This window comes from Echiichthys vipera (genome assembly GCF_963691815.1).
Source record: "Echiichthys vipera genome assembly, chromosome: 22".
Taxonomy (NCBI): Eukaryota; Metazoa; Chordata; class Actinopteri; order Perciformes; family Trachinidae; genus Echiichthys; species Echiichthys vipera.
In genome coordinates this window covers 11399873-11422615 of record NC_139847.1, presented here as the reverse complement: position 1 = coordinate 11422615, position 22743 = coordinate 11399873, and the positions used below count along the sequence as shown (strand labels likewise).

General features: G+C 40.0%; 1 protein-coding gene across 1 annotated transcript in view; it reads left to right on the top strand.

The window, feature by feature from the left end:
- LOC310964206 (adhesion G protein-coupled receptor L3) overlaps nucleotides 1–22743 on the top strand; it is a 152405-nt gene that overhangs the window by 115878 nt on the left and 13784 nt on the right. The window contains exons 12-15 of the mRNA XM_083937258.1: nucleotides 6333–6542; nucleotides 9123–9343; nucleotides 13663–13729; nucleotides 15572–15663. Coding sequence (XP_083793384.1) covers nucleotides 6333–6542; nucleotides 9123–9343; nucleotides 13663–13729; nucleotides 15572–15663 — 590 coding nt within the window. The remainder of the gene's footprint in view (nucleotides 1–6332; nucleotides 6543–9122; nucleotides 9344–13662; nucleotides 13730–15571; nucleotides 15664–22743) is intronic.

The following is a 22743-nucleotide window of genomic DNA, read 5'->3' as shown; positions in this document are numbered from 1 at the left end:
GAAGAAATTTCATAAATTGAAGAGAATGTTTTTGTATCCACGGCAACAGACCATACCACTGCTGATCTCTGCATTGTTATTACTCATTACCCTCAGAGCAACAGATTATATTCTAACCTTGTTTATTTCTCAGTGGCATCTCGGAAAAAAAAAAGATAGGCAAGCTGTAATTACAATTTTTCCTTTGGAGGACAGATGCTCACTACAGTATCACCATCATCTTTCATCTTGTTTTTTTCAGCCGATGGATCGTACGCACGCTGGTTGGGAATAATGACATTCAGGGATCTTTATGTTCGGCTTAATAAGCTGTCGTCTCTATCACGCTTGTGGTGTTACATTTTTAGCACCAAGTTATGATTGCATTCAAAGTGTCACATACTCTACACAAATTAGAAGTGACAAAATGTCCCTGCTTGTGTATGTGACATTATGACCGCTGTCATTTTGTCCTTGATGGGGAATTTAAGTTGCCGCATGGTTTTGGACGCTTGGATTTGAACTGTTTTGACGAGCTGAATTTAAATGTGTTTTCATATTTCAGCTCACATCTAGTAGAAAAAGACGGCAGGCCTGTCTTGAAAATTTGATTTTAGATTTATAGCGAGATGTGATGTCGTCATTGTCGCCTGAAAATGCAATAAAATATTGACCAAACTGTAAATCCTTTGAGACCAAACATTTGTAGTAGATCTAAATATGTGCACTAACAATAAGAATGACAATAAATACTTGTAATCATAATCAACATGACATTTATTATGTATGATTGAGTGTGAGCAAGGTGAAAACTTTTTCCACAATTTCATATTCCTGAGATACCCTTGAACTATATGTACTATGAGATTATTACTCACTCAGCAGTGGAGAAACTTCAGACTCTGTCTCATTGGGAGTAATTGTGTTTGAAGTCAATTAGTTCCTCAGAATAAATCCGAATTCACCTAGTGTAGATGTTGGAAAATGTGTGTATCCAAAGATGTTTAGAGCCTAGGTGGTTTCTAATGCAATATCTTAAACCAAATTACCAAATGTGAAATATTTTTCAAGCTCCAGGCTGTGTTCATTTGAATTGATTTGAAGCTGACTATTATCTAACTATCAATGATCTAAACCTGCTCCTGTTTCAGATACAGGGGATCAGGTAACCGCCCCTTAGATGATCACAAGGGCATCAAGTGCTGTCACTGCTGCCTGTGTTGCCTCTCAAGCCCTTTGTTTGCTAATTTTGAGCTATAGCCAGAGAGCTGATGCCTACGACTGATCCTGCAATCCGTTCCAAGAAGCGCCGTTGGCCGCATAAACAAATTAAGACTGTACTCACAGACGGCAGCTGCGTGCAAGAGATTATATGTCACTTTTGTATATTTTCATAATGATTGCAAACAGGGGTTTGGAGCAAGTGATATGAGAGTGGGTTTACTTGAATGTGACTTTGCTATGAACTGATGTTTCTAACCCTGAGTTGTCGTTTTTTTTTAGTCGTGACACATTTACAGCAATTGAAGATGCTTAAAATGCATTGTAAATAAATTAATTTCATGTGAAAGGCAGGACTCGATGATGGTGTTGAACTTGGACAAACGCTCATTTCAAATCAAATCACTTGACCTCCCAATTGTACAGAAGTGGTGATGCCAGCTTCATTTGATGTTCAGATTGGCCCCTTTGTTGTATTAATGTTTCTGGGTCACTCGTTCTTGCCACAGCAAATGCAGAAGCTCAATGAGTGTAAAAAAGCACCGTTATTTCATACAGGTCTGCTTCTAACATATTTTTCAAGATTCCCTAATGGCTCATGCCTATTCAAGCTCCCGAGGCTCTTTATTGAACCCCATCCTTTGAATTTAAGTTTGCCATTTGTGGAGATAGCTAGTGGGCATTGAGATTTTAAAAAAGAAATATAGACCTGCTGTGGTTCCACCTACAGGCCATTATTTACGTAGTAGATGTGTGTGCTAAGATCGGCCCCGGGGAGGCATGAGCTACTGGTAAGTGGCACTATTCCCGACAGACCCGTAAGTATAAATCAACAGCACATCCTACTGGATGATGGAGAGGGTGATATTTGGGTAACATTCATCACTGTCCTTATAGAACATCTCCACGCTGGCACAATCAGACAGTAACTATGATGAGAAAGGACAGTCAAGGTTACCTGTGTATTTCATGGTGTTACATATAAGCATGGTACTGTACACACAGCTAGAGAGATAGTTCAAAATAAATCTATTTATATGTTGAAGGCACAGAAGGAGAAGATGGAGACCACGTTAACTGCCATAGCAACCGAAAGTCTTGCTTTGACATTATATCATAGTTATTGTAGCTTCAAACACAGTGTGACATCAGATGCATGTGCTGAATGTCAACTCCCATCATGCAAGCTGGAAGCTCTCCCCTAGCCCTATTTATGTGACATATCTGCACAGGACCCCTGATTCAAATGCCCTCTCTGCAACCGTTCCTCATCCCTGTGCAGATCATAAATCCTTGGTCTTAGTGTAGGTGAACTTGTCACATGCCTCCCTGCAGTGGGCCACTACCCCTTAGCGCAACTGACTGCTCTGCCTGACCGTATTTCATGAGTCAAAGCCCGGCTCTCGAGGCATATAGCAAGATTTATGCATTTTAATTGGATTGGCTTCATGGCCCCATGCTGAGAGCGGTTCTTTGGGGTACAAAGGATTGACGCTGTGTTCTCTCGACTACTTCACCCTGTTACGCATTTCAGAGAACAGGTTCAGGAGATTTTGGCATGAATGACACAGAATGTTATGGTAATTAGCTGCATATGATATGATGTGAGGTACAGATGGCTTGACCAGATCGTGATACAAGAGACTCTGTGCCACGTATGCTCCTCCTTGTCAGACTGCTTGAGCGCCCAGAAACCTTATTTCGTGCTATGTGCGAGCAGATCAGGGGCGAAGCCAATCTCCTCAGGCATCAGTCTGGAATGAAAAATATGTGTGTTTAAGAAATAAGAAAAAAAATGTAGGAGAGAAAGATTGGAAGACAAATCGAATGTGCACAAACGTGCCTCGCCCCGGTAAGTAACATGGATGCTGTATGACTAGGCCGCCCTTGCGACACAGCGAGTGAATTTCAGAGCAAATTACGTCTGCCTACTTTAGAGACCTCTAGACTGATTCCCATCATTGAGGCTTGTCGGTGTGAGCTTAGGTGCAAAGGTTCTGCAGATCACATCATTTGCTACCTGCCTGGGCAGAGCCCCTGTAAAGAAAACTTTTCAGCAGAGACATTGTGTCCGACGACATCTCAGCTATCATCCACCTCCCAGAACAAAGAAATCATTCCTCAGTAAATCCATCACCTAGGTGTAGATACACTCCTCCACGCATCCTTCTCTCTGTTTCTATAGCTTTGTCTCCTTTTTCTCTCTTCCTCTGTTGTCTTCTCTTTCTCACTGGCCTGGCCCCTCTCCAATTGAAGGTGAGATTGTGATGGATAGAGTCTGCAGCATCTGCACAGCTCGCTAGCCCGGCAGACCTTAGGGTCCCCTCACAATGCGCCGCATCTTGTACCACCCACCGCATCAATACCTTTGTAATGCAGCGGACTGAAAACAGACTTACGTGTCACATGCACCGCACACCTACAGAGAATGCAAGCACAAACACCGACATCTGTTGCCACCCACTGCGTATGCACCCCTCTAAAGTAAGGGGGCTGAAATAACTTTCACACAGACTGACACATACACACACAGACGTCTGCTCTATATCCCCCCCCCACACACACACACACACAAACGTATACACAACGGCTCATCAGGCAGGAAAATCACAAGAGCGCTCTCCCCAGACTCAAGGAGCACTGCGGCTGTTATTGTACCAGAGCCCCTTAATGATCAGCATCTGTTCCCCTCTCCGCTAGTGTTAGCTGAGCCGCCACTAAACAACGCTTTTGTGAACTACCTCATCCCCCAAGTTTCCTCACTCTCACTTGACTGGGGGTAAAAAAAAAAAGAAAAGAAAGAAAAACCACCCGTGGATGTTGATGGCCTCTCTGTTCCAGTCTTTACAGAAAATTTCTGCTGACTGTGGGCGAAATATTATTTAAAGAGGTGCTTGTTTGAGAGACATAGTAGACTTTTGCTGCATTATTTCTCAACGTAAGCCAATATTGTCTTGGGTTTGGCCTACATTAAAGCTCAGAGTCACACTATTTGCTGGAGGCCAAGACTGCTTACACACCTTTAATATCAAACTGTACTCTTAAGTCTGGAAGTTAATATACGGTGTCGGTCAATGATGTAAAAGGAGTTTAGCTGAGCTTTCAACTGTGCTAAATGACTGCCAGTACATGTGAGGTTATTCTGTCTGAAAATAATGCCTATTTGATCTTCCCTAGAATAAAATATAGTTGTCATGTCAGAACTCAAAACTTCCACCCAGATAGTACTTAATTCCCAGCAGGGATGACAGTCCTGTTTGGTTGAATTTACGCCACCTTCCCCCACTTTTACTTTTATCCTTCCTTTTTTAAAATCAATGCCCAGCAGGCTGAAAAAGAGGACAGTCCCTTTGGGAAATTAGGAAGCCATAAAAGTGCTTGCGTGCAGTAATTATCTCTCTGATGCCAATCCCTTCTTGTATGTTTTACATATAGAAGACAGTTATTTAATGCCTGTGTCATATTTTGGTGTCTGTCTTGGCAAGCCTCTTTTTCCCTACTGGCAGCATGATATGAAATTGTCACATGGCAGTGCAGTCCCCAATACCAGATGTGAATTGTACAGGCAATCTGTGCATCCCCTTTGCTGAGGTGTGCAATTTTATAGTTTTTCGAGGCAGATGTACCCCCCACAGCCGTGTCAGAGGGATCAAGAACACCTTCATCCACACCACCAGTTATGTTCCATGTGTTCATTTGAATTGATTTGAAACTGACTATTATCTAACTATCAATGATCTAAAGTGGATCTGCCAGTATGCTTTATACAATTAAACTGTTAATGCTGCAAAGCTTTATTTGCTGGACAGTTCTACCATTTATCAATGACTCAGTATGATGGAGATGGTTTGGTTTTGTGACACTACAGTGTCAGTGTGGGAGTATGGTTACAGCAGTTTATCTTTCTGGGATAGGGCAGAAAAACGCTTTAGCTTGTTTGTATTTCTTTAAACCAATTACAATCATCTTTGGTGGCGCTAAGCAGACTGTGCCCTTGCTGATATAGTGGGAATAGGTCTGACATCCCCCACTCACAGGATGCTAGGCGCCGTGCGTGAGCCAGATTAATGACTCCTGGGTATTTTTACCGTTACTTTTAGCTATTTCATTATCAGTTACTTTTTACCAATTATTTTAAGTATTTATCCATGACTTTTATCTGTTTTAAATGTTCCTCCATTACTTTTTCCCACTATTTTAAGTGTAACGGCTGTCCTAAGCATTTTTTAAACTCCAATTGTACTCACTATTATCACATAGGTTGCTCTACTCCTCAATGTTTCCATGTACATCGTACTGTTTGGAAACCATTGTTTGGGGGAATTTCTGTGAAGTTTACTGAAAAAGCACAGGGCCAACAATAGGTGACCAGATGCCACCCTTTACACTTTTCTAATTAAGTTTCCAAATCTAACAGGTCTCCCTTTTTTACGCGTGTCAGGTTTTTGGCAGAATGTTGCATTTAATGTTTTTGTTTTCATGTGTTTAAGGCCACAAAAGTCAGTCATTCTGCAGATTCTGCTGTTTCCGTGTGTCTTTCCTTTACCCATGGCTGTCCTAGTATCCCTATGTGCACTTGGCTTTTATGGACTGATGTAAATTCTCTTTCATAGCTGCAGTGGAATCACTGTTGATCCTTATCTCGCCTGTAAAGCCACAAATTTATTGTCAGCAAAAGGCTTTTTAGTGTCCAAAACTGGCTGTGGTTGCAAATTACTGTTTGAAAAGAGAAGATTATCTAAATGCAACAGTGAAAGCTATTGACCATGTTGTGGTCTGATTGTATTCCTGTTGTGTTAGTCTTAGACACCTGCCGCCCTTCGGACTGCTCACTTTGTTCCACTTTGTTGCCTGACCAAAATGAAACGATAGGGGGGCATTTTAGATTGATTCACACTGACTAATTCATGGTTCATATCTCCCACCTGTGGCTCACTTTGTAGTGGGTTGAATGAATGCACTTGCCTTATTCCAATATGTTTTGCTTTACAAATGAATCCCTGTGCATGACATGTATACATTATCTTTTCTTTAGTCATGTCAAATGACAAAATGCTGTTCTGTAGTAATGACATTTCTTTTTTACATGATGTCAACCAACCACTACCTCTCTCTCTCCACCTCTCTTGTAGAACACAGACCCTGTTCATGACATGCTTCTTGATGTCATTACTTGGGTTGGCATCCTCCTCTCGCTGGTCTGCCTGCTCATCAGCCTCTTCACCTTCTGCTTCTTCCGCGGCCTCCAGAGTGATCGTAATACCATCCATAAGAACCTCTGCATCAGCCTGTTCATAGCCGAGTCCCTATTCCTGGTGGGGATTAATCGGGGTGACCAGCCGGTAAGGCTGCCGCTGAAGTATTGATTTATGTGGCACTGTTGCATTAAGAGCATGAGACACAAAGTATTGCAAAACAGTGAAAACCATTAAAAGACATACTAATAAAATGCACTGTTAATATAATCATCAGTTGACAATACATATGCTGTATTGGATAAAAAACAGAAAATGTGAAAATCAAGGGTCCAAGGTTTTTGAAAAATACACTTAATAATTTTCTTGCTTCTTAGATATGTAAATATGTAGCTGAGTCAGCCACATGTTAGGATGTTTATAAATACTTATTAACAGTTTACTATACTTTTTTTTATCTAATATATCTTAATAGAAGTTAAAACAGTTCCTTGTTAGATGAATAAATACTTTATTGAGCACTTAATATTTTATTATTAACTCTATTATAGTTATCAAAACATTAAAATGTTATTACAAGGACCTCAATGTTAAGAGTTACCAAAAAAAATGCCCCTTGCGCATCTCTAATCACAAAATTTGTTTAAATTAATACATAGTCCCCAGGAGCTCGTTGATAGGCTCCCTGAAAGCTTTGTATTTACCCTCACAGAGGATTGTTCACCATTGTCGCTTCTCTTGATTTAAGAGCCAAGAGTTTTTCTAGAAGGTAACCTTTGGTGTCCTGCCGTGCTGTAAGTAGTACTTCAGAGAGAGTACCAGTAGTCCTGAATTGGTGGGGTTTTTTTTCAATTCTGCCTGGTTTACTAAGGCAAAATACTGAAAGGAAATAACTGGATAGTCTTTATTCTGCAGATACTTCCTATTGGCCACCTGGTTGCATAGAAGTAAATACATACTTGAAATTCCCCCCTTCATACTCAGTCATAAGACACACTTGGCAGTCCACTGTCACGTCCCCATGTTTAGATCACATCTATACTGTACTGCACATACTCACAGTTCACTCCCCAACCATCTCCTTGTGCAGTTTTTCAATTTGTAAACACTTTAGGTTACAGGTTAATCTGGATTATGCTGTTTATTACACTTAACTGTCTTCCAGTCTAGTACTCACACTGTAGACAAATGAAGAGTCATTAAATGTATGCAGGATGGCGGAGGGCTTTATTACACCTACAGCTTCTCGAAATCATGTCGTTTTTGCTTGCTAATGAGGGACAGTATACAGTTAGCATTAAGGGGGAAAAGGCTGGAGCAATTATCTGAGCACAATATGAAATTATCTCTGTGAATTTATATCGGGGTTTGACACTGGACTATATCGTATTGCTAATAGAGTATTTCAATAATTGTACTGTATTGTTTTAATTGGTTTTATTTAATATAATTGTTTAGCCTATTATCCCAAGCACACACTTCACAAATTATGATATATAGAAATACCCAAATTAAAAATAAATTAATGAACTGTCCTGCTTTTTTGGTACCATGCTATCAAATCACATCTATATTTTGCTCTTAAATATCACCATAACTATATAAACCAAAACTCACAGACCATGGTTTAGCCGCAAAGCTACTTCCCTGTGAAGTTAAAGATACTGCTTTGGCCCTACACTTTTCCCTTCCATAACATTTTATAGGTGCGATTCACAGCCCGGCTCTAAGATCACTCTCCTGGACTGCAATTAATGTCCACTCAACCTTTTAGTTATTTAATTGAATCCAGTTCAGTGACAAAATTCACTAGTTATGTTCAACTGTGCCAATAATTACATCAATCCATGTAGGTACTGCATCCTATTATTGTAAGAAAGTGGGTGTGCACGTGCAAACATGCGATTGACAGTCTGCTGTGTTCTTGCCTCGCCTATACGTACTGTATCTCTATAAGCTCAGGAAGTATATAACTATGTATGCTTGCACCTAGCCTGCGGTATAAAATGAAATGAACTCCAAATGGCTCTTGGACTGTTGATTTCTCTTTTTCATATCTCTCTTTCATCCATGCCAGCTACAGCAAACAAGACCACGCTGGCTCGGTAGCTAGAGCGTTCTTTCGCCAGTCACTACAGGCAAACATCCAATCACTCCAGCCAAACAAAGCTTAGCAGTGTTAATTGTTGGGAAGACAAAAATATGCAGAGGTCACAAACTGCTTCTTATAGTCACTTGGATGACACACTTTGCAAGTCATGCTTTGCCCTCTAGCAAGACGAGTATGGGGATTTTATCCTAACTTTGGATCAAAATCCAAAAGCAGAGGAAGAAATCTGAGAGAGAGTGCACAGAAGCAGCCTGAGTGTGAGGAGAAGGGCTCTAGCTGCAGCGCAGGAAATCTGTGCAAGCACGAATCAATCTGCCAGCATACAGTTTGAGCACAAGCAGAGCAAATCTAAGTGCAAGAAGGACTATTTGAGTGTGAGGACAATGTTCACAAAATGTGAACGTGAAATCAATGAATAATGCTCTCAAGTTGAAAGAATGCGCTCTTGAATTAAGACAGGATAAAATCCTCACAGTCAAGTAATCCTTGAGGAAATCAGAGAGAAATGCCCACAACTGATGTGATTGGAATACATTTTTAACTTTAAATACTTACATCTTCCTCCTTTTCTTTCTCTCTCATTTATGTTTGTGTCTTTCATTGGAAATGCTTCTCAGATTGCTTGTGCAGTTTTTGCTGCCCTGCTTCACTTCTTCTTCCTGGCGGCATTCACATGGATGTTCCTGGAGGGTGTGCAGCTTTACATCATGCTGGTGGAGGTGTTTGAGAGCGAGCACTCACGCCGACGCTACTTCTACCTGGTGGGCTACGGGGTTCCTGCCCTTATTGTGGCTGTTTCTGCAGCAGTGGACTACCGCAGTTACGGCACTGACCGAGTGTGAGTACATGTGGAGCTAGCTTTTGAGCACATTTGCTGCTGCACGTAATAAATGAACATCACATGAAGGTACACTTTTAGGACAATCCATTCTATAAAATAATTGCTTTGACAAAAAATGACACGGTTGTATGGTGGTTAGCACTGTCGCCTCACAGCAAGAGGGTTCTTGGTTCGAATCCCCGCTGGGGCCCTTTTGTGTGGAGTTTGCATGTTCTCCTTGTGTCTGTGTGGGTTCGCTTTGGGTTCTCCGTCTTCCTCCAACAGTACAAAGACATGCAGTTGTTAGGTCAATTGATGACTCTAAATTACCCATATGTGTGAATGGAGTGTGGATGGTTGTCCGTCTCTGTTTGTCTCTATGTGCCCTGTGATAGACTGGCATCCTGTCCAGAGTTTAGCCCGCCTCACGCCCAATGTCAGCTGGGATTGGCTCCAGCCCCCCTGCAACCCCAATAGGGACAGCCGGTTGAAGATGGATGGATGGATTCTGTGTGTATCTACAGCTACAACTTGACAGCTGATTGTGTTGGTTTGAGTGACTTTAACAATCTCGCAGATGATGCTCCAACAGCTATTGCACATCATCAACTTTTAATGAAGCAGAACTTCTTACAGAAGTTGCGTGCATTTCCCCACTGCTAAATTGACAAGGTTTTGACTGTGAAATATGCTAACTTAGGGAAATGGTATGTTGGATGAATGGAGGGCTGTTGTGGTGGATGCACAAATTACAGCACGAGATTTAGAGGAAGGGAGAAGGGAAACTAAGTATGGACAGGAAAATGGAGAGCGAATGAGGGAGAAAGAGACAGCAGATTAACCAAAAAAATGCCTTTTTGTATTTCCGAAAGAAGCTACATAAGCCTTTTCCTCTGAAATACAAGTGGTCTATAAAGCAGTGTAATGCCAAGCAGAGGATTGTCCTCCATCCCTCTGCGTTAATCTCACACCCATCTAAAAATAATGAAGACCAGCATCAGCAGTTTGCTTCTAAGATGTTTATCATATATGGCACACACACACACACACACACACACACACACACACACACACATATTGCAACACACAACACAACTGAACAGTGCATTTGTAGATTGGTGGAGCCATAGTTCTTGGTGATGGATGAGGTGATAGCTGCCACCGCCTGTGCCTTGACATCATGTGAATAATTAAAACATGCCGCCGGTTGACCAATTATATGCAGCCATTGAAGGATGAGACATGAGACAAGGTGTGACACGTGGTGAATAGCAAATGGTGGGAGAGGGCACACAGTTCCACCGCAAATTGATTCAGGAACCACAGCAGCGATATGGTCTGACTTTTAGCAGCAACATTCAACAAGTTGCTCTCAAAAGTGACCCAAGTTTAGTATATGGCTGAAGCTATACACCAGTGGCTCATAATAACTGAGCACATTAAAAATCCCACAGCAACCTGGGGGTCAGCAAGCTTGTGAAGTGACTTGTTCAAAGTCCAAGATCAAATAGCAATTTCTGAACCCAGGACAGTGAAGTAGGACCTCCATTCAATTACTCTGTGTGATTACTCTAAATGTCTAAATGAGCCCTTGAGCAAGGCACCTTGCTCTTCCAGTACAGAGTCCAGTGGAGCTGCAGAGTCGTCAGCAAAACAAGGATGCAATTCTGTGTAATTTCTACAGTTTAATGAAAGTAATGCATCAAACCACCTGTAAACTATTTAGGAGATATATAACTATCTCTTTGTGTCATTAATCTAGTTGCCATTACAGTAGTCCTGAAAGTAGTAGTTTAGTAGTAGTGTCTCACTGAACATGCAAAATAGAGTATCAGTGTAAAGAAATGTCTCTCACCAAACTATTGTATCCTTGCTGCCTAAAAAAACATGTTGACTGTGTTGTTTTTCTTATAAGAGATATATATGTTCTGTCAAGTCAGGTAAAATCAAGGGGACTGCAAGACAGGAATCGTGTGAGAGACTGAGCTAGCCAAGCTAGCAAGCTTATCTGCTAGTATGTTTACTGCCAGTTAGCTATTATCTAAAGGCTCACACTAGTGGTGAGTTTGACTATGTTGTTTTCTTTTTTTGGAAATAATGAAACTATAATACAGAATTTCAAGTACATTTAACAAAACTGTCATAGTTAAGAAGGAGTTAAACATGGTACAAGTCTTTATTTATAGCTATTCTATTAGGTTTTCTCAAGAGCTGTTGTGTTATTGGCTTCTTCCCTAGTTAGCTTCTTACTTTAAAGTACACAAGTTACATTTGTGACTCTGGCTTTGTACGTTAGCTGTCCCTTTAGAGTCTCTTACTACCATTTTTTCTTTGCCATGATAGGACATTTGGCCATGCGGAACTCTGTGCTCTCCATGTGCCCTTCTAATTTAACATTGCTTCACTCACTCACTTGGCTATCAGCTCGCTATCACACCTGTGAAATGACAATCTCTGTTGCAAAGACATCTTTGCAGATTAAGTTGCCATGGCCCAAAGGACAGCCTTTGTCAGATTGCCTCAGATTGGTGCCACGAATGCCAAAATGTTGTTGGGATCCGGCACAGCTTGTGTTTTGATTGGCACACATTTATGGTTTTAAGTGCTTGGTTACTAATGTAATTATGCAAAAGGTAGTATAACGGGGGGAGATGAAACTAGATGTGCTGCAAAAGCCAAATCAAACCGTGACACAAGTGGAGAGGGGGAGTTAGAGGAGGCAGTAAAAAAAAAAAATGACAGCCCGCAGCTGCCTACGCCCACCACGTCTTTAAATCTTTCTATGATCTGAAGAGGAAGGCAAAAAAACGAACAATAGAACTTTCAGCATAATTTATATCTGCGACGTTCTGAGCATGTGCTTTGATGAGCTGCCAGAGTTCTCTGCATGTTGTGCATCTTTTGTTTGCGTTTGTTCACTTCTTTATGCATCCATATGTGTTTTTCTGTGTTGCCTCCTCTCATCCATTTATATCAGTGAGGGGGAGACATATCAAGTCACAGGAACAACAAAGGACCAGTCAATTTTTGTCCTGTCATTTCTTATACAGTATTATCTCTCATTTGTCTGCAAGTTCTTGGCTGACAAAAAGTGAAATATGTACAAATGTGTCAATTGCGGTGGATTTTTAGAATTATTTTTAGTTTGAACTTTCAATTTGTAGGTTGTATTGCTGTACATACGTTTTTCCTTCAAAATAATTGGACCACAATAGTTTTCATAATCTTGCATTGTTGTACATTTATATCTAACCTTACATCAGAAATCACATTTTAAGGTGGTACCATATTTAAAGATGGGCATATATATATATTTGTCTTTAGCACATTTTACCTATTTCTATAGTCCAGTGGTGTTGTCCTCTGAATTTCACTATGCACTTCAATTTGCTTTAAAATGCTATTGAATTACAGCTAATACTCTGCCACTTCCATTTTCCTCCTCTGTCAGCCTGAATGACAACATGTCTGTATGAATTGTAATTCTCCAGTGGCCAAAAATGGAGGCATCTATCTGCTGCAGCAGCGGAGATTAAAAGATTAATAATTCAACCACAGGTCATGAATCAAGTTTTTTTTTACCCTTTCAAAAGAAAACTGCTACCTTCTACCGGCCCTGTTGCCTCTGTTCTGTATTGAGTTTAACTCGCCAAGAAGAATTGACTATCTCTACTGTTTAGATATGAAGTGTGAGGTCAAGAGAGCATGTTATTTAATTATTGACATAATTGCAAGAGAGTCATAGCAGTTATCATGAACATGTAAGCCATTTTGTTGAGTGCTTAAGGACTGTGTGTGGCCATGTCTGTCAGGGTCAAGGTCAATCCAATTGATACAGCTATTGTAGGATTCAGTTGAGAACTAATTGAATCATCCATAAATGATCATGTGAAACTGTAATTCCCTACCTTAACCCAATAAATTGAAACCGAATGGAACTACAGTAAAGTCTGGTCAGTCCCAGCCTTTAGTGTACAGCCTTTACAGTTTTAGCCACATCCCACCTCTCTTCTTTCCTTTTACATTGATAGTACACCTGTTTTGCTATGAAAGCCCATCATTATTGCTGTCATTGAGGCTGAATGCCCCCTTTCCTCCAAATTCCTACTGATGGCCATAATTCTTCAATCCCCTTGCGGCAATCTATGTTTTGAAGTGCCAATTCCTCTGTGTCACTCCAGCCTCCCACTTGATGTATATCCTCTGAGCAGGAGTATAAAGCTATAACCTGAAATCTTTCTCTCTCTCCACCCCTCCTTACTTCCTCCACTCATACTCGCCATCCTGTCTCTCATTTCATATCCTCCTTTCCTCTCACTTGATGTCTTTCATTGCAGTTGCTGGCTTCGCCTGGACACCTACTTCATTTGGAGTTTCATAGGACCAGCAACCTTGATAATTATGGTAAGCGTGTCCCAACCCCCTTCTGCTCATTAACCCTACTTAGCCTGCGGGTCATCACTTAAATGGTCCACTGAGATCCCCTTTTCTAGCTCCTATCCTCCCTCTTTTCTCTGCCCTGTTGACCATATATGCCACCGCCGGGCACAGAGTCGTCCAGAAAAACGAATGAGGGGTGTAGAGAATATATTGCAGGTTGTCACCTCGTTGCAGGCACCGGCTGAGACCATTTTCGGGGGATAGAGGGGGGAGGGAGGGAGAGAAAGAGAGTGAACTTTGCTCAGTATGCAGTGTTGGAACAATCCACTCTGCGATTATGATTGATTTTGTTCCTTTTCCAGCTCATACTTCACTACCCTATTCAGTCGTCTCTTCGCAGGCAGTTTTGGGTTCAGATACACAATTATGCAAGGACACACTCACACTTTCTGTGTCTTTCCCAACTAGGACAGCTCCAATTTTCTAATAAAATATGTAATGTATTGATCCAACGGCTTTAAATCTGTCAGAATGATGTCTATCTAAGTATTTCCGCGAATGCCAAGCTGTAAATATTGTAAGAGATGTGCTCCTAATTTTCCAAGACACCAGTCAGCCATCATAATAAATATTCAGAATCAGTAAATCAACTTATAAGTCCTCGACAACTATAAATGTCCACAGGCCGAGGAATGTGGAACAAGTCTTAACACAACTCTTACTGCCCAGCTGGGGATGTGAAATCCAAACATGCATAAGGCACTTTCACGCTCCAGTTTGGTGCAATCATTCACAATTCATCTCTGACTCACCCCCTTTTCTCTTAGACTTGCAAACAAGAAAATCCAAAAATCCAAACCAGTTTTATGTCATTGTCAATTGTAAACAGCAGTAAAGTAAGTGAAAGTTTACAAACTGTCATTTTTGAAGAGTCATTCTGCAGGGAAAAAAACATGCCTCAAACAGAATTGACTCATCTATTTTTGTGATTACTGACTCAGAGAAAAGGGAAAATAATTAGATACACCAGAGTGGGTCTGATAAATGTGCTTTATTTTTTCATATTAAGTAGTCGATCACAAGACAATATTTATATTTTTCTGACTTATTACAGTGTGTTTTGAAAACATAGGTACAAACATACAACTCACTAAGATGTGCTTGTGATCTATGTGTAATCAGGCACATAATGAAAACAGATTATTCAACTTGCATAGAGCAGGAAGGTACATTAGGTAAAAATTGACCTATTTTATGGCAAATTGTTAACAACAAATTAAAATTGATTAAATTGTATTCATCCATTAAAAGTTGTCATTGTCTGTGATATTGCATGGAATGCTGAACATCCTTAAAGTGTTTCACCAAAATTTCAATCAGTGACAACATGTGATATTTTTTTGTTTCTGGATGTAGAAACTGAAAAAGAAAACAAATGCAGTGACACTTATCCCCTGTGGTTGTGTCTAAGTGTGAATATGATGAGACAAGTGTGAATAAGTCAGATGGAAAGGCTCCTCCATGCAGCTGTATGCAGCCGTCTTGTCTCACCGTTCCTTGTTAAGTCTGCTGTACCACCATAGATGTTTAATAGGATTTTGTGCTCCGTTTGGCAAAGAGGGAAAGCAAGTCTGGATGCAGCGATCCAGCCCTGTGCTACAAAGTGCTCTGATTTAAAATGGATGAAACTGAAGCCGTAAACATATATCCTCTCTCTCTCTCTCTCTCTCTCTCTCTCTCTCTCTCTCTCTCTCTCTCTCTCTCTCTCTCTCTCTCTCTCTCTCTCTCTCTCTCTCTCTCTCTCTCTCTCTCTCTCTCTCTCTCTCTCTCTCTCTCTCGTGTTGTAAATCTCTGTCTGTCTCTCAGCTCAATGTGATCTTCCTGGGCATCGCTCTCTATAAGATGTTCCATCACACAGCCATCTTGAAACCAGACTCCGGTTGCCTGGACAACATCAAGTAAGAGCACTCAGATCACACAGATATCCATTAAAGTTGTCCAGAAATAGCACTCCCTAAGACTTTTTTTTTTACAGATGGTAAAGCTGCTTCAATATGACTATGACAGACTAACTACCAATAAATGCACTCTGACAGCTGAATTGTAGTACCACAGTTTGAAACCGACATTCCCTTCAGTTTAATGAACCCCTGGTTAAAGAGCAAATTTGGATGTTACTCTGTATTCAAGGCGATATTCCAGAGTATTTCCCTTTTTTTTGCCTCCCCCCTTTGATATTTTGACATCTTGTTAAGAGCACTGATGTTGTGAACACCCAACCCACGGGCCTGGGAGTCTGAGCCTGCAAGGTAAGCACCTCGCATTATGCTTAAAGTTTGAGTCAGGCTGGGTTGAAATCAAACAGGTATTCTGTAGCAACTCCATCATTATCTGAAGAACGCTGTTGTTTGCACAAAAAAAGGCCAGCAGACAATCTGACAGGCGTGACCTGGTGTTATCTGGGTGTCAACATGCTGTTGATAAATATTCATATTGTGTGTTTTATGAGTGTTTGAGTCTGTTTTTATGCATATTCCTGGCTGCTTAAAGATGATATGAAAGCTCAAGGGACAATAATGTTCCCAAAACTCAGATTCAAACTTTCCTTGGTGTTTGCAGGTTTGCTGGTTAAAGTTTAAATACCTTGCTTTATATTTATGGAATGGATGAAATGTATTTCAATTTTGCTAAGGTGAGTTTCAGCCAGCACAAGGTTTCTGTTTTAGATGAAGTACATTTACTTTAGGCAAGTATTCTGGAAGTGTAATATGTAGTAAACATGCATACTGTATACCCTTGTGGAATAATGAGAAAGGCAAAAATTTCTGTTTAAAATTAATTTAATTTAAAATGAAGGGACCTTACAAGTTATTTTGCATGTTAAGCTTATCTATTACAAGCAGTGCTGCTCGTGTTCGTTTATTTTTTGTCATTTGAATGTATTTTGTTTACCGCTCAAGGAGTTAATTCATTTTCATATGATGCTAAATCAAATTAATTTTAGAAGGGTAATCCATCATAGCTACAACACCCACTTGTGCATGTTATCAGCAGATTCAACGGCCATTATCAATTGTTATCACAACCATAGCTATGAGGCGGCTTGAATTTTCTCTGCCTTCTAGTTGGCTCAGTAATCTGTCATGATCTGTTTGTAAGCTGGATCCCCTGCAATTTCTTGGCCGCGGCGCTGTCAGATGACGAAGTATGAAAAAAAGTTACAATGCTATAAATTAGTATTAAGAGCAAAGGTCCCCATGAGGCAGGTTGGATTGGTGGATGTGACAAACAAGTACAGGACTTTCACCCAAAAGACCGGTGTTCATGTTACATGTGAAACCAAAAGAAATTGTAGGCTACAAAATTTAACTTTCTAATGCAACATTTGCTACGTACCACTTTTAACTAACACCACTAGCAATGTTTTTTTACCCCAGACCATGATCTTTTCCGAAACCAAACCAAGTAGTTTTTTGGCCTAAAACGAAGTAATGTTAGTTTTGTTTGAAATCACAATGGGACTAACAGACTGAGTTTTCCCAAACAGGCTAACGCCGACCTTAACTATGTGAAAAGATGATAACAGCCTTTCGAAACTAATCTGTGAGGCTGATAACCACTCATATGACCCATTCAATGGAGTGATAGCATTGAAAACAGGCAGTTACAAATTCAAATACTCCATTAGTACACTTAGAAGTAGTACACTTTCTACACTGTGTATTCACTTTAGTAGGTGGCTCACAGTAGTGTTGTCTCAAATCTCACACATAGCTATTTGCAGACGCTTCTTCTTTTTCATCTTTTTAATGGTGAATTGCAAACAGGCGGAGCATTACCACCACCTACTGCCCCATGCCAAAATAGAGACTAGCTTGTTTTCTCACTATCCTCACTACTCACCACTAAACTATAAGATATTGGTTAGTGGACCTTTAAGTACTAAAGCATTACATTTTACATGTGTTGTCATGCATTAAACTCCACAGATAAGCTTTATAGACTTTCTTACAAAACTTTTAAAAGATGTGAATAAAGAGTTTTGAAAGTTGTTTTTAAGGTGTCTTTACCCTGTAGAATGATACAGCGTTTTTCCGTCATTGTCTTTGACATAAGCTCCAGCTACCAGGTGTCAGGGCAGGCTCATTCTACAGATGGTGTAAAGTTGTTTTGCCACCCGTTTGCTATGATGGATAAAGGTCTCTGCTCTGTTTTTGCTGTCTGTCTGGCTTTTTTTTAAGCCACTATGGACACATTAGTCTATTTTATGACTGGTGCCCTGCCTGTTTTTTTTCTTTTGTGAGATCACATCACTGGTTGTGTCTTAGCACAGTGGCCCTGTCTGCCCTGCTCCCCTCTGCACAGTGATACACACATAAAAAAACAATCTTCTGTGAGCATGGTATAGCATGCTTAAGCTGCACAATGTCAGACCGTACAGTGTTTTTCAATCACAAATTCACTGCGGGATGTTCCACTGTCAAGCCATGGTTTTTTAGTGCCACTTTTGACCCAGACCCTGACATTACAGTCACCTCAAGATGACATGTGACAGAAGGGTGACATTTCAAGATGTTCAACGTTCACTTGAATTGTCAGTTCTGACATAGAAGTTTTATATTTTGGAGATGTTGATTGGATCAGCTCTTCTTAAGTTTAAACGTACTTTGTTATAATTTACTGTAAGTGAGGATTTATGCATAGCCTAATTAAAATGGTGTGCCTACACAGACTAAGTTGCATAGAGATGAAGAATTATCTATTTCTTTATCTTTAATGAATCTAAAAAATAAGATAAGTACTTGGACTACAAACAAAAACCAGAACAATAACAATCGTGTACTGTTTCCAACAGATTCTGCATTCATATGGCGATATATTTTTATAGAAATTACAGCTCTGAATGTTATAGTGACTTCCTGTTAACCTAGGTGATTCGTTCAGTTGGACAGTGCTACCAATGTTTTCTAGCAAATGATTTATACATTACTAAAGTCATTACCAGCTATTCTTGAATTTAAATGGTGCAATCCAATGTTTGAATTTGCCATGCTGCCATGCTTTATCAAAGCTCGAATCAGGTCCTATATATCCTTTTCTCCTTCAATGCTAATAATACTGTAGGTCAATACAAACTTGGCACCTTTTTGAAGTGGCTATATGATGAAGGCCATACAGTATCATCCCCTTTTGCCCAAGCTTTTTATCAGATTGTTTGAAATAACAGGCTATGTGTTTTGGTCCTATTTTGGTACGTAACTAAAAAAGTTAAATAACAGCCATTGGGTTATGGATAGAGAATTCTGAAGTAGCTGCACAGCCGCCAATGTCAGACATCAACATTACCCATCAAGACTTGACTTCTAAATGATCTGAATACATGGTTAGCGTACTGTTTTTTTGATGGACCACATTTAATATTGAAACACGTCACTTTTTTCAGTGCCATTCCTATTCTATGAAAACACTTATATGACTCACTGTGAATAATGAGCAGCAGAAGATCTGGGATTACAAACTTACACAACTGAGCCCCAGATGCATGTATTTGTTAATACTCAGATATGTGCACCATGCACAAAAACGTATGCACAGCATCAGTCTCTAACATCCGCTATGAACTACAAACAAGCCGTGGTTCAAACACTGGCAGAAATATAGGCAGACCACCTGTATCCCCTTGATTGGCTCTTGAGCTTATATACTGAGGCACAGTGTGTGAATAGATTGCAGAGCACTTTGATATAGCTCCAGAGCACGACTGGAACAGAACAGCAAGGACATTGAGCAAAGCACTCATCCAAAGTACTGTAATACTTCTCTAGGTAACATTTTCCAAGTCGATTTCTATATGTTCCCTTCTTTGGTACCGCAGGATACATTGCGTAGTTTGTTCTTCAGGAAAACATATTGACTGCTAGAGTTCTCAGTGTCATATGATTTATGACGCTGGCCTCCCATAATGTGCCAAACAACTGACCTCCTGACCCCCGAGTCTAACCGACTTTGAAAACAGTGCAATGTTTCAGATGACCATTGGAAAATGGTATGAAGCAGCACTGCTTTTGTCAGGGCTCATTCATCTGACACAATTTTTTAGTTGAGACCCATTTCTCAACACTCAACTGCACACACATTCAGAGGACTGCTAAGGCTTTAACTGGAGATTTTGTTTAATCATTAACAAGCAGTAATAGGTAAGTATGATTGAAAATATAAAGTATTTCAGTTTTAAACATAGATTTAAGTTATGCGTTTGTCCAATTTGGTGTAGCAGTTAATGTAGCCCTTACTGTGGAGTCAATCCGATCCATAATTGCAATCATTTCCATTTTACTCAGCTTTTCTTTGCGTTACCAAGGTGAACTGGTTTGATCAAGATGATACCACCACTGGTTGATTATGGCACTTTAGCTCTGTTTAATAATGTGTATCTTCTTTTGTCTTATCTCTGTGCCATTTGGTTCCTCTTTATGGTTTGATGTCACGTTTTCTGTTCAGATTTCATCATGCTGCCCTGTTTCAGTATGAATGTTTCATCTCTTTCACTGTGTGTCTCTTTCTCCCTCCCTTCTTTTCTTCTTTTGATTAGCACTTCCATCCTGCCTTTTAAAAAGAAATCTGAGGTCTGTTTATCTATAACATCTTTCTGTTTTTCATCTTCGATTTTTCTTTTCCTCTTCATTTTAGCTACCGTTATTATGATGGATGTGTTATTGTAGAATGGCACTGGTAAGATGCAACATTTCTTAGTAGAGAATGTAGAATAGAATTGATGTTGTGCTTGATGTGTTTCTTCCCTCCTCACCCCATAATGGAAACAGCTGTTGCCACTGCCCTGTGATTCATGGATTACGTGAACGTGACTTTTGCACCTCTGTGACTTTAAATACCAACCTAATTTCTGAATGAGGCATATTTAGAAATAATGGACTGAACACTTGTTAAAAGAAAGGTCTGACTTTTGACTTGCAGATCTTCCTTCCTGTGGAGATAAGAAACTTATGATGAAATATGTTAACGAGAATGATTTCAAAGATACATTTGAATAAAATGTCTATGCCAACATCAAAACCTTTGCACTATTGATGTCTTAAACACTTTGAGGTGATTAGCTTTTTAAGCATACCTTTGGATAAATAATTAACTGCCTGTCAGGTTGATCACAGCACACTCTTTTCCTCCCAGAACAGCCACTAAAATGACTTCATAGAGATCTAAAACAGGTTGAATTGACCAATTGCAATCTCATACATAAATGATCTGTGACATTGCAATGAACGGCACCTCTGCAAATTAAGTCATTTTGAAGAAAATTGGCAGTAATTTGATGCCACAGTCATAAGTAGTTCTCTGCTTAAAATTGCTCATCTCTCCTTTTGACAATGAGCACAATAAAGCTTCCCTCTCTTTTCTGTGCTTCGAAAACCTGCAAGTGCTTTGCTGCAGCCCTCACAGATGGATAATATACAGTATTTATATATTGCACAACCTTTCAAACAAATCTACAGTTAAGTTAAACTACTTATACTGCTCAGATGCTTTCCTAAATTACTTGATTTGCCTTGCAACATGCTAGACTTAACATAAACAGTTTTGAGCTTAATGATGCCAGAAATATGGACTGAGAGCTTCTGTAACTGTTTTAATTGTATTAGTAGCTTTCAGGCATGCAACAGTCTTGACAGGATAAAAGTCAACTGAAATCCCTCCCTTTTCATTTGTAAGTGAGCTGTTATGATTTTCAGTGACTGCTGTGTAGTCTCTGAAGTTTTGCCTCAAGGCCCCTTCTGTGCAGCTCTCCAGTTCATCCCCATATTTTTATCTGATAACTCCAGAGAAAGATAAGCCATGCGAGATATGAGTTGTAGCCTCTTCATATCCTGTCCTCTCGGATGCATTTCTTATGACCTCTTGTGTCTCTATCATAAACCATCCGTCGAACAGAACAGCCACTAGTTAGAGGACAATATTTTATTCTCTTTGTGCCCACTGCTTGTGTTTCTGTGTCCATTCCGGGGGCAGTCGCCTTGATGAAGTACCTCTCCCACCAGGTCATTAAGACAGCCCTGGGAAAATTATGTTTAATGGTTGCCCTGGTGAATTCATAAATCATTTATTTTGCCGCTCACCTGGCCCATTTATAACAGCTTAAATGCGAAGGTCTGCCAGCATTTATGAGGGGAGCTAGATACTTCAGTGAACCAGGATAATTATGGTTATCACTTGTAAATCACAACAAATCCCTTCCCAAAATGTATGAATGTCTGGCCCTGATGCTTGGATGCGGATGCTGTGAGTGCAGCTTTAATCTCCACTACCAAAATAAGGCCTCTTCCTTCTTGTTGATTTTTCCCTCTTATTGTCTAAATGTAAACATTGTATTTAGGCCACACATTTTGGAATACACCTCTCCCATCTCTTTATGTGATCTGATTTATTTCTGCATCTTTTCTCTTGATCTTGTTGTATCACTCAGCTATCAGGATTATGAACCTGAGATCAAGTAAGGCAAAATTGTAATGTCCCTTTTCCTATAATACCATCTTCCATTTACCTCTCCATATGAGCAAACCTGCACCCAAAGCCATCTCTGTGCCTTTCTGAATCATTAACATGATTTATTGTGGAGTACTCAGTCATGTTGAAGGCCACATTAGTGTGCACACAGCACTCCTGTCTTAGATATACATAGCCTACAGATGTGACAAGCAAGATTAGTTTTAAATGGCAGCTGTATCTTCACAGTGCAGCCTATAGAAATATTAGCACTCACATTTGTCTGTCCTTTTTCCCTATCTGTATCCAGTCAGGAAAAAGAGTTGATAAAGTTAGCTTGAAGCAACGGATCTCTTTGAAATACCTGCAATCAATAAAAAAAGGGTTGAAACAGTGAGCTGAAATTCATGAATAAACAGTTGGATCATCACCATAATATCCAATTGAATGTAATTAGCCAAATAAGTTACATTTCTAGATAAATTCATCTTTCTGGACAGGCCCCATTTTGAATGATGCACAATTTCTAGGTATTACAA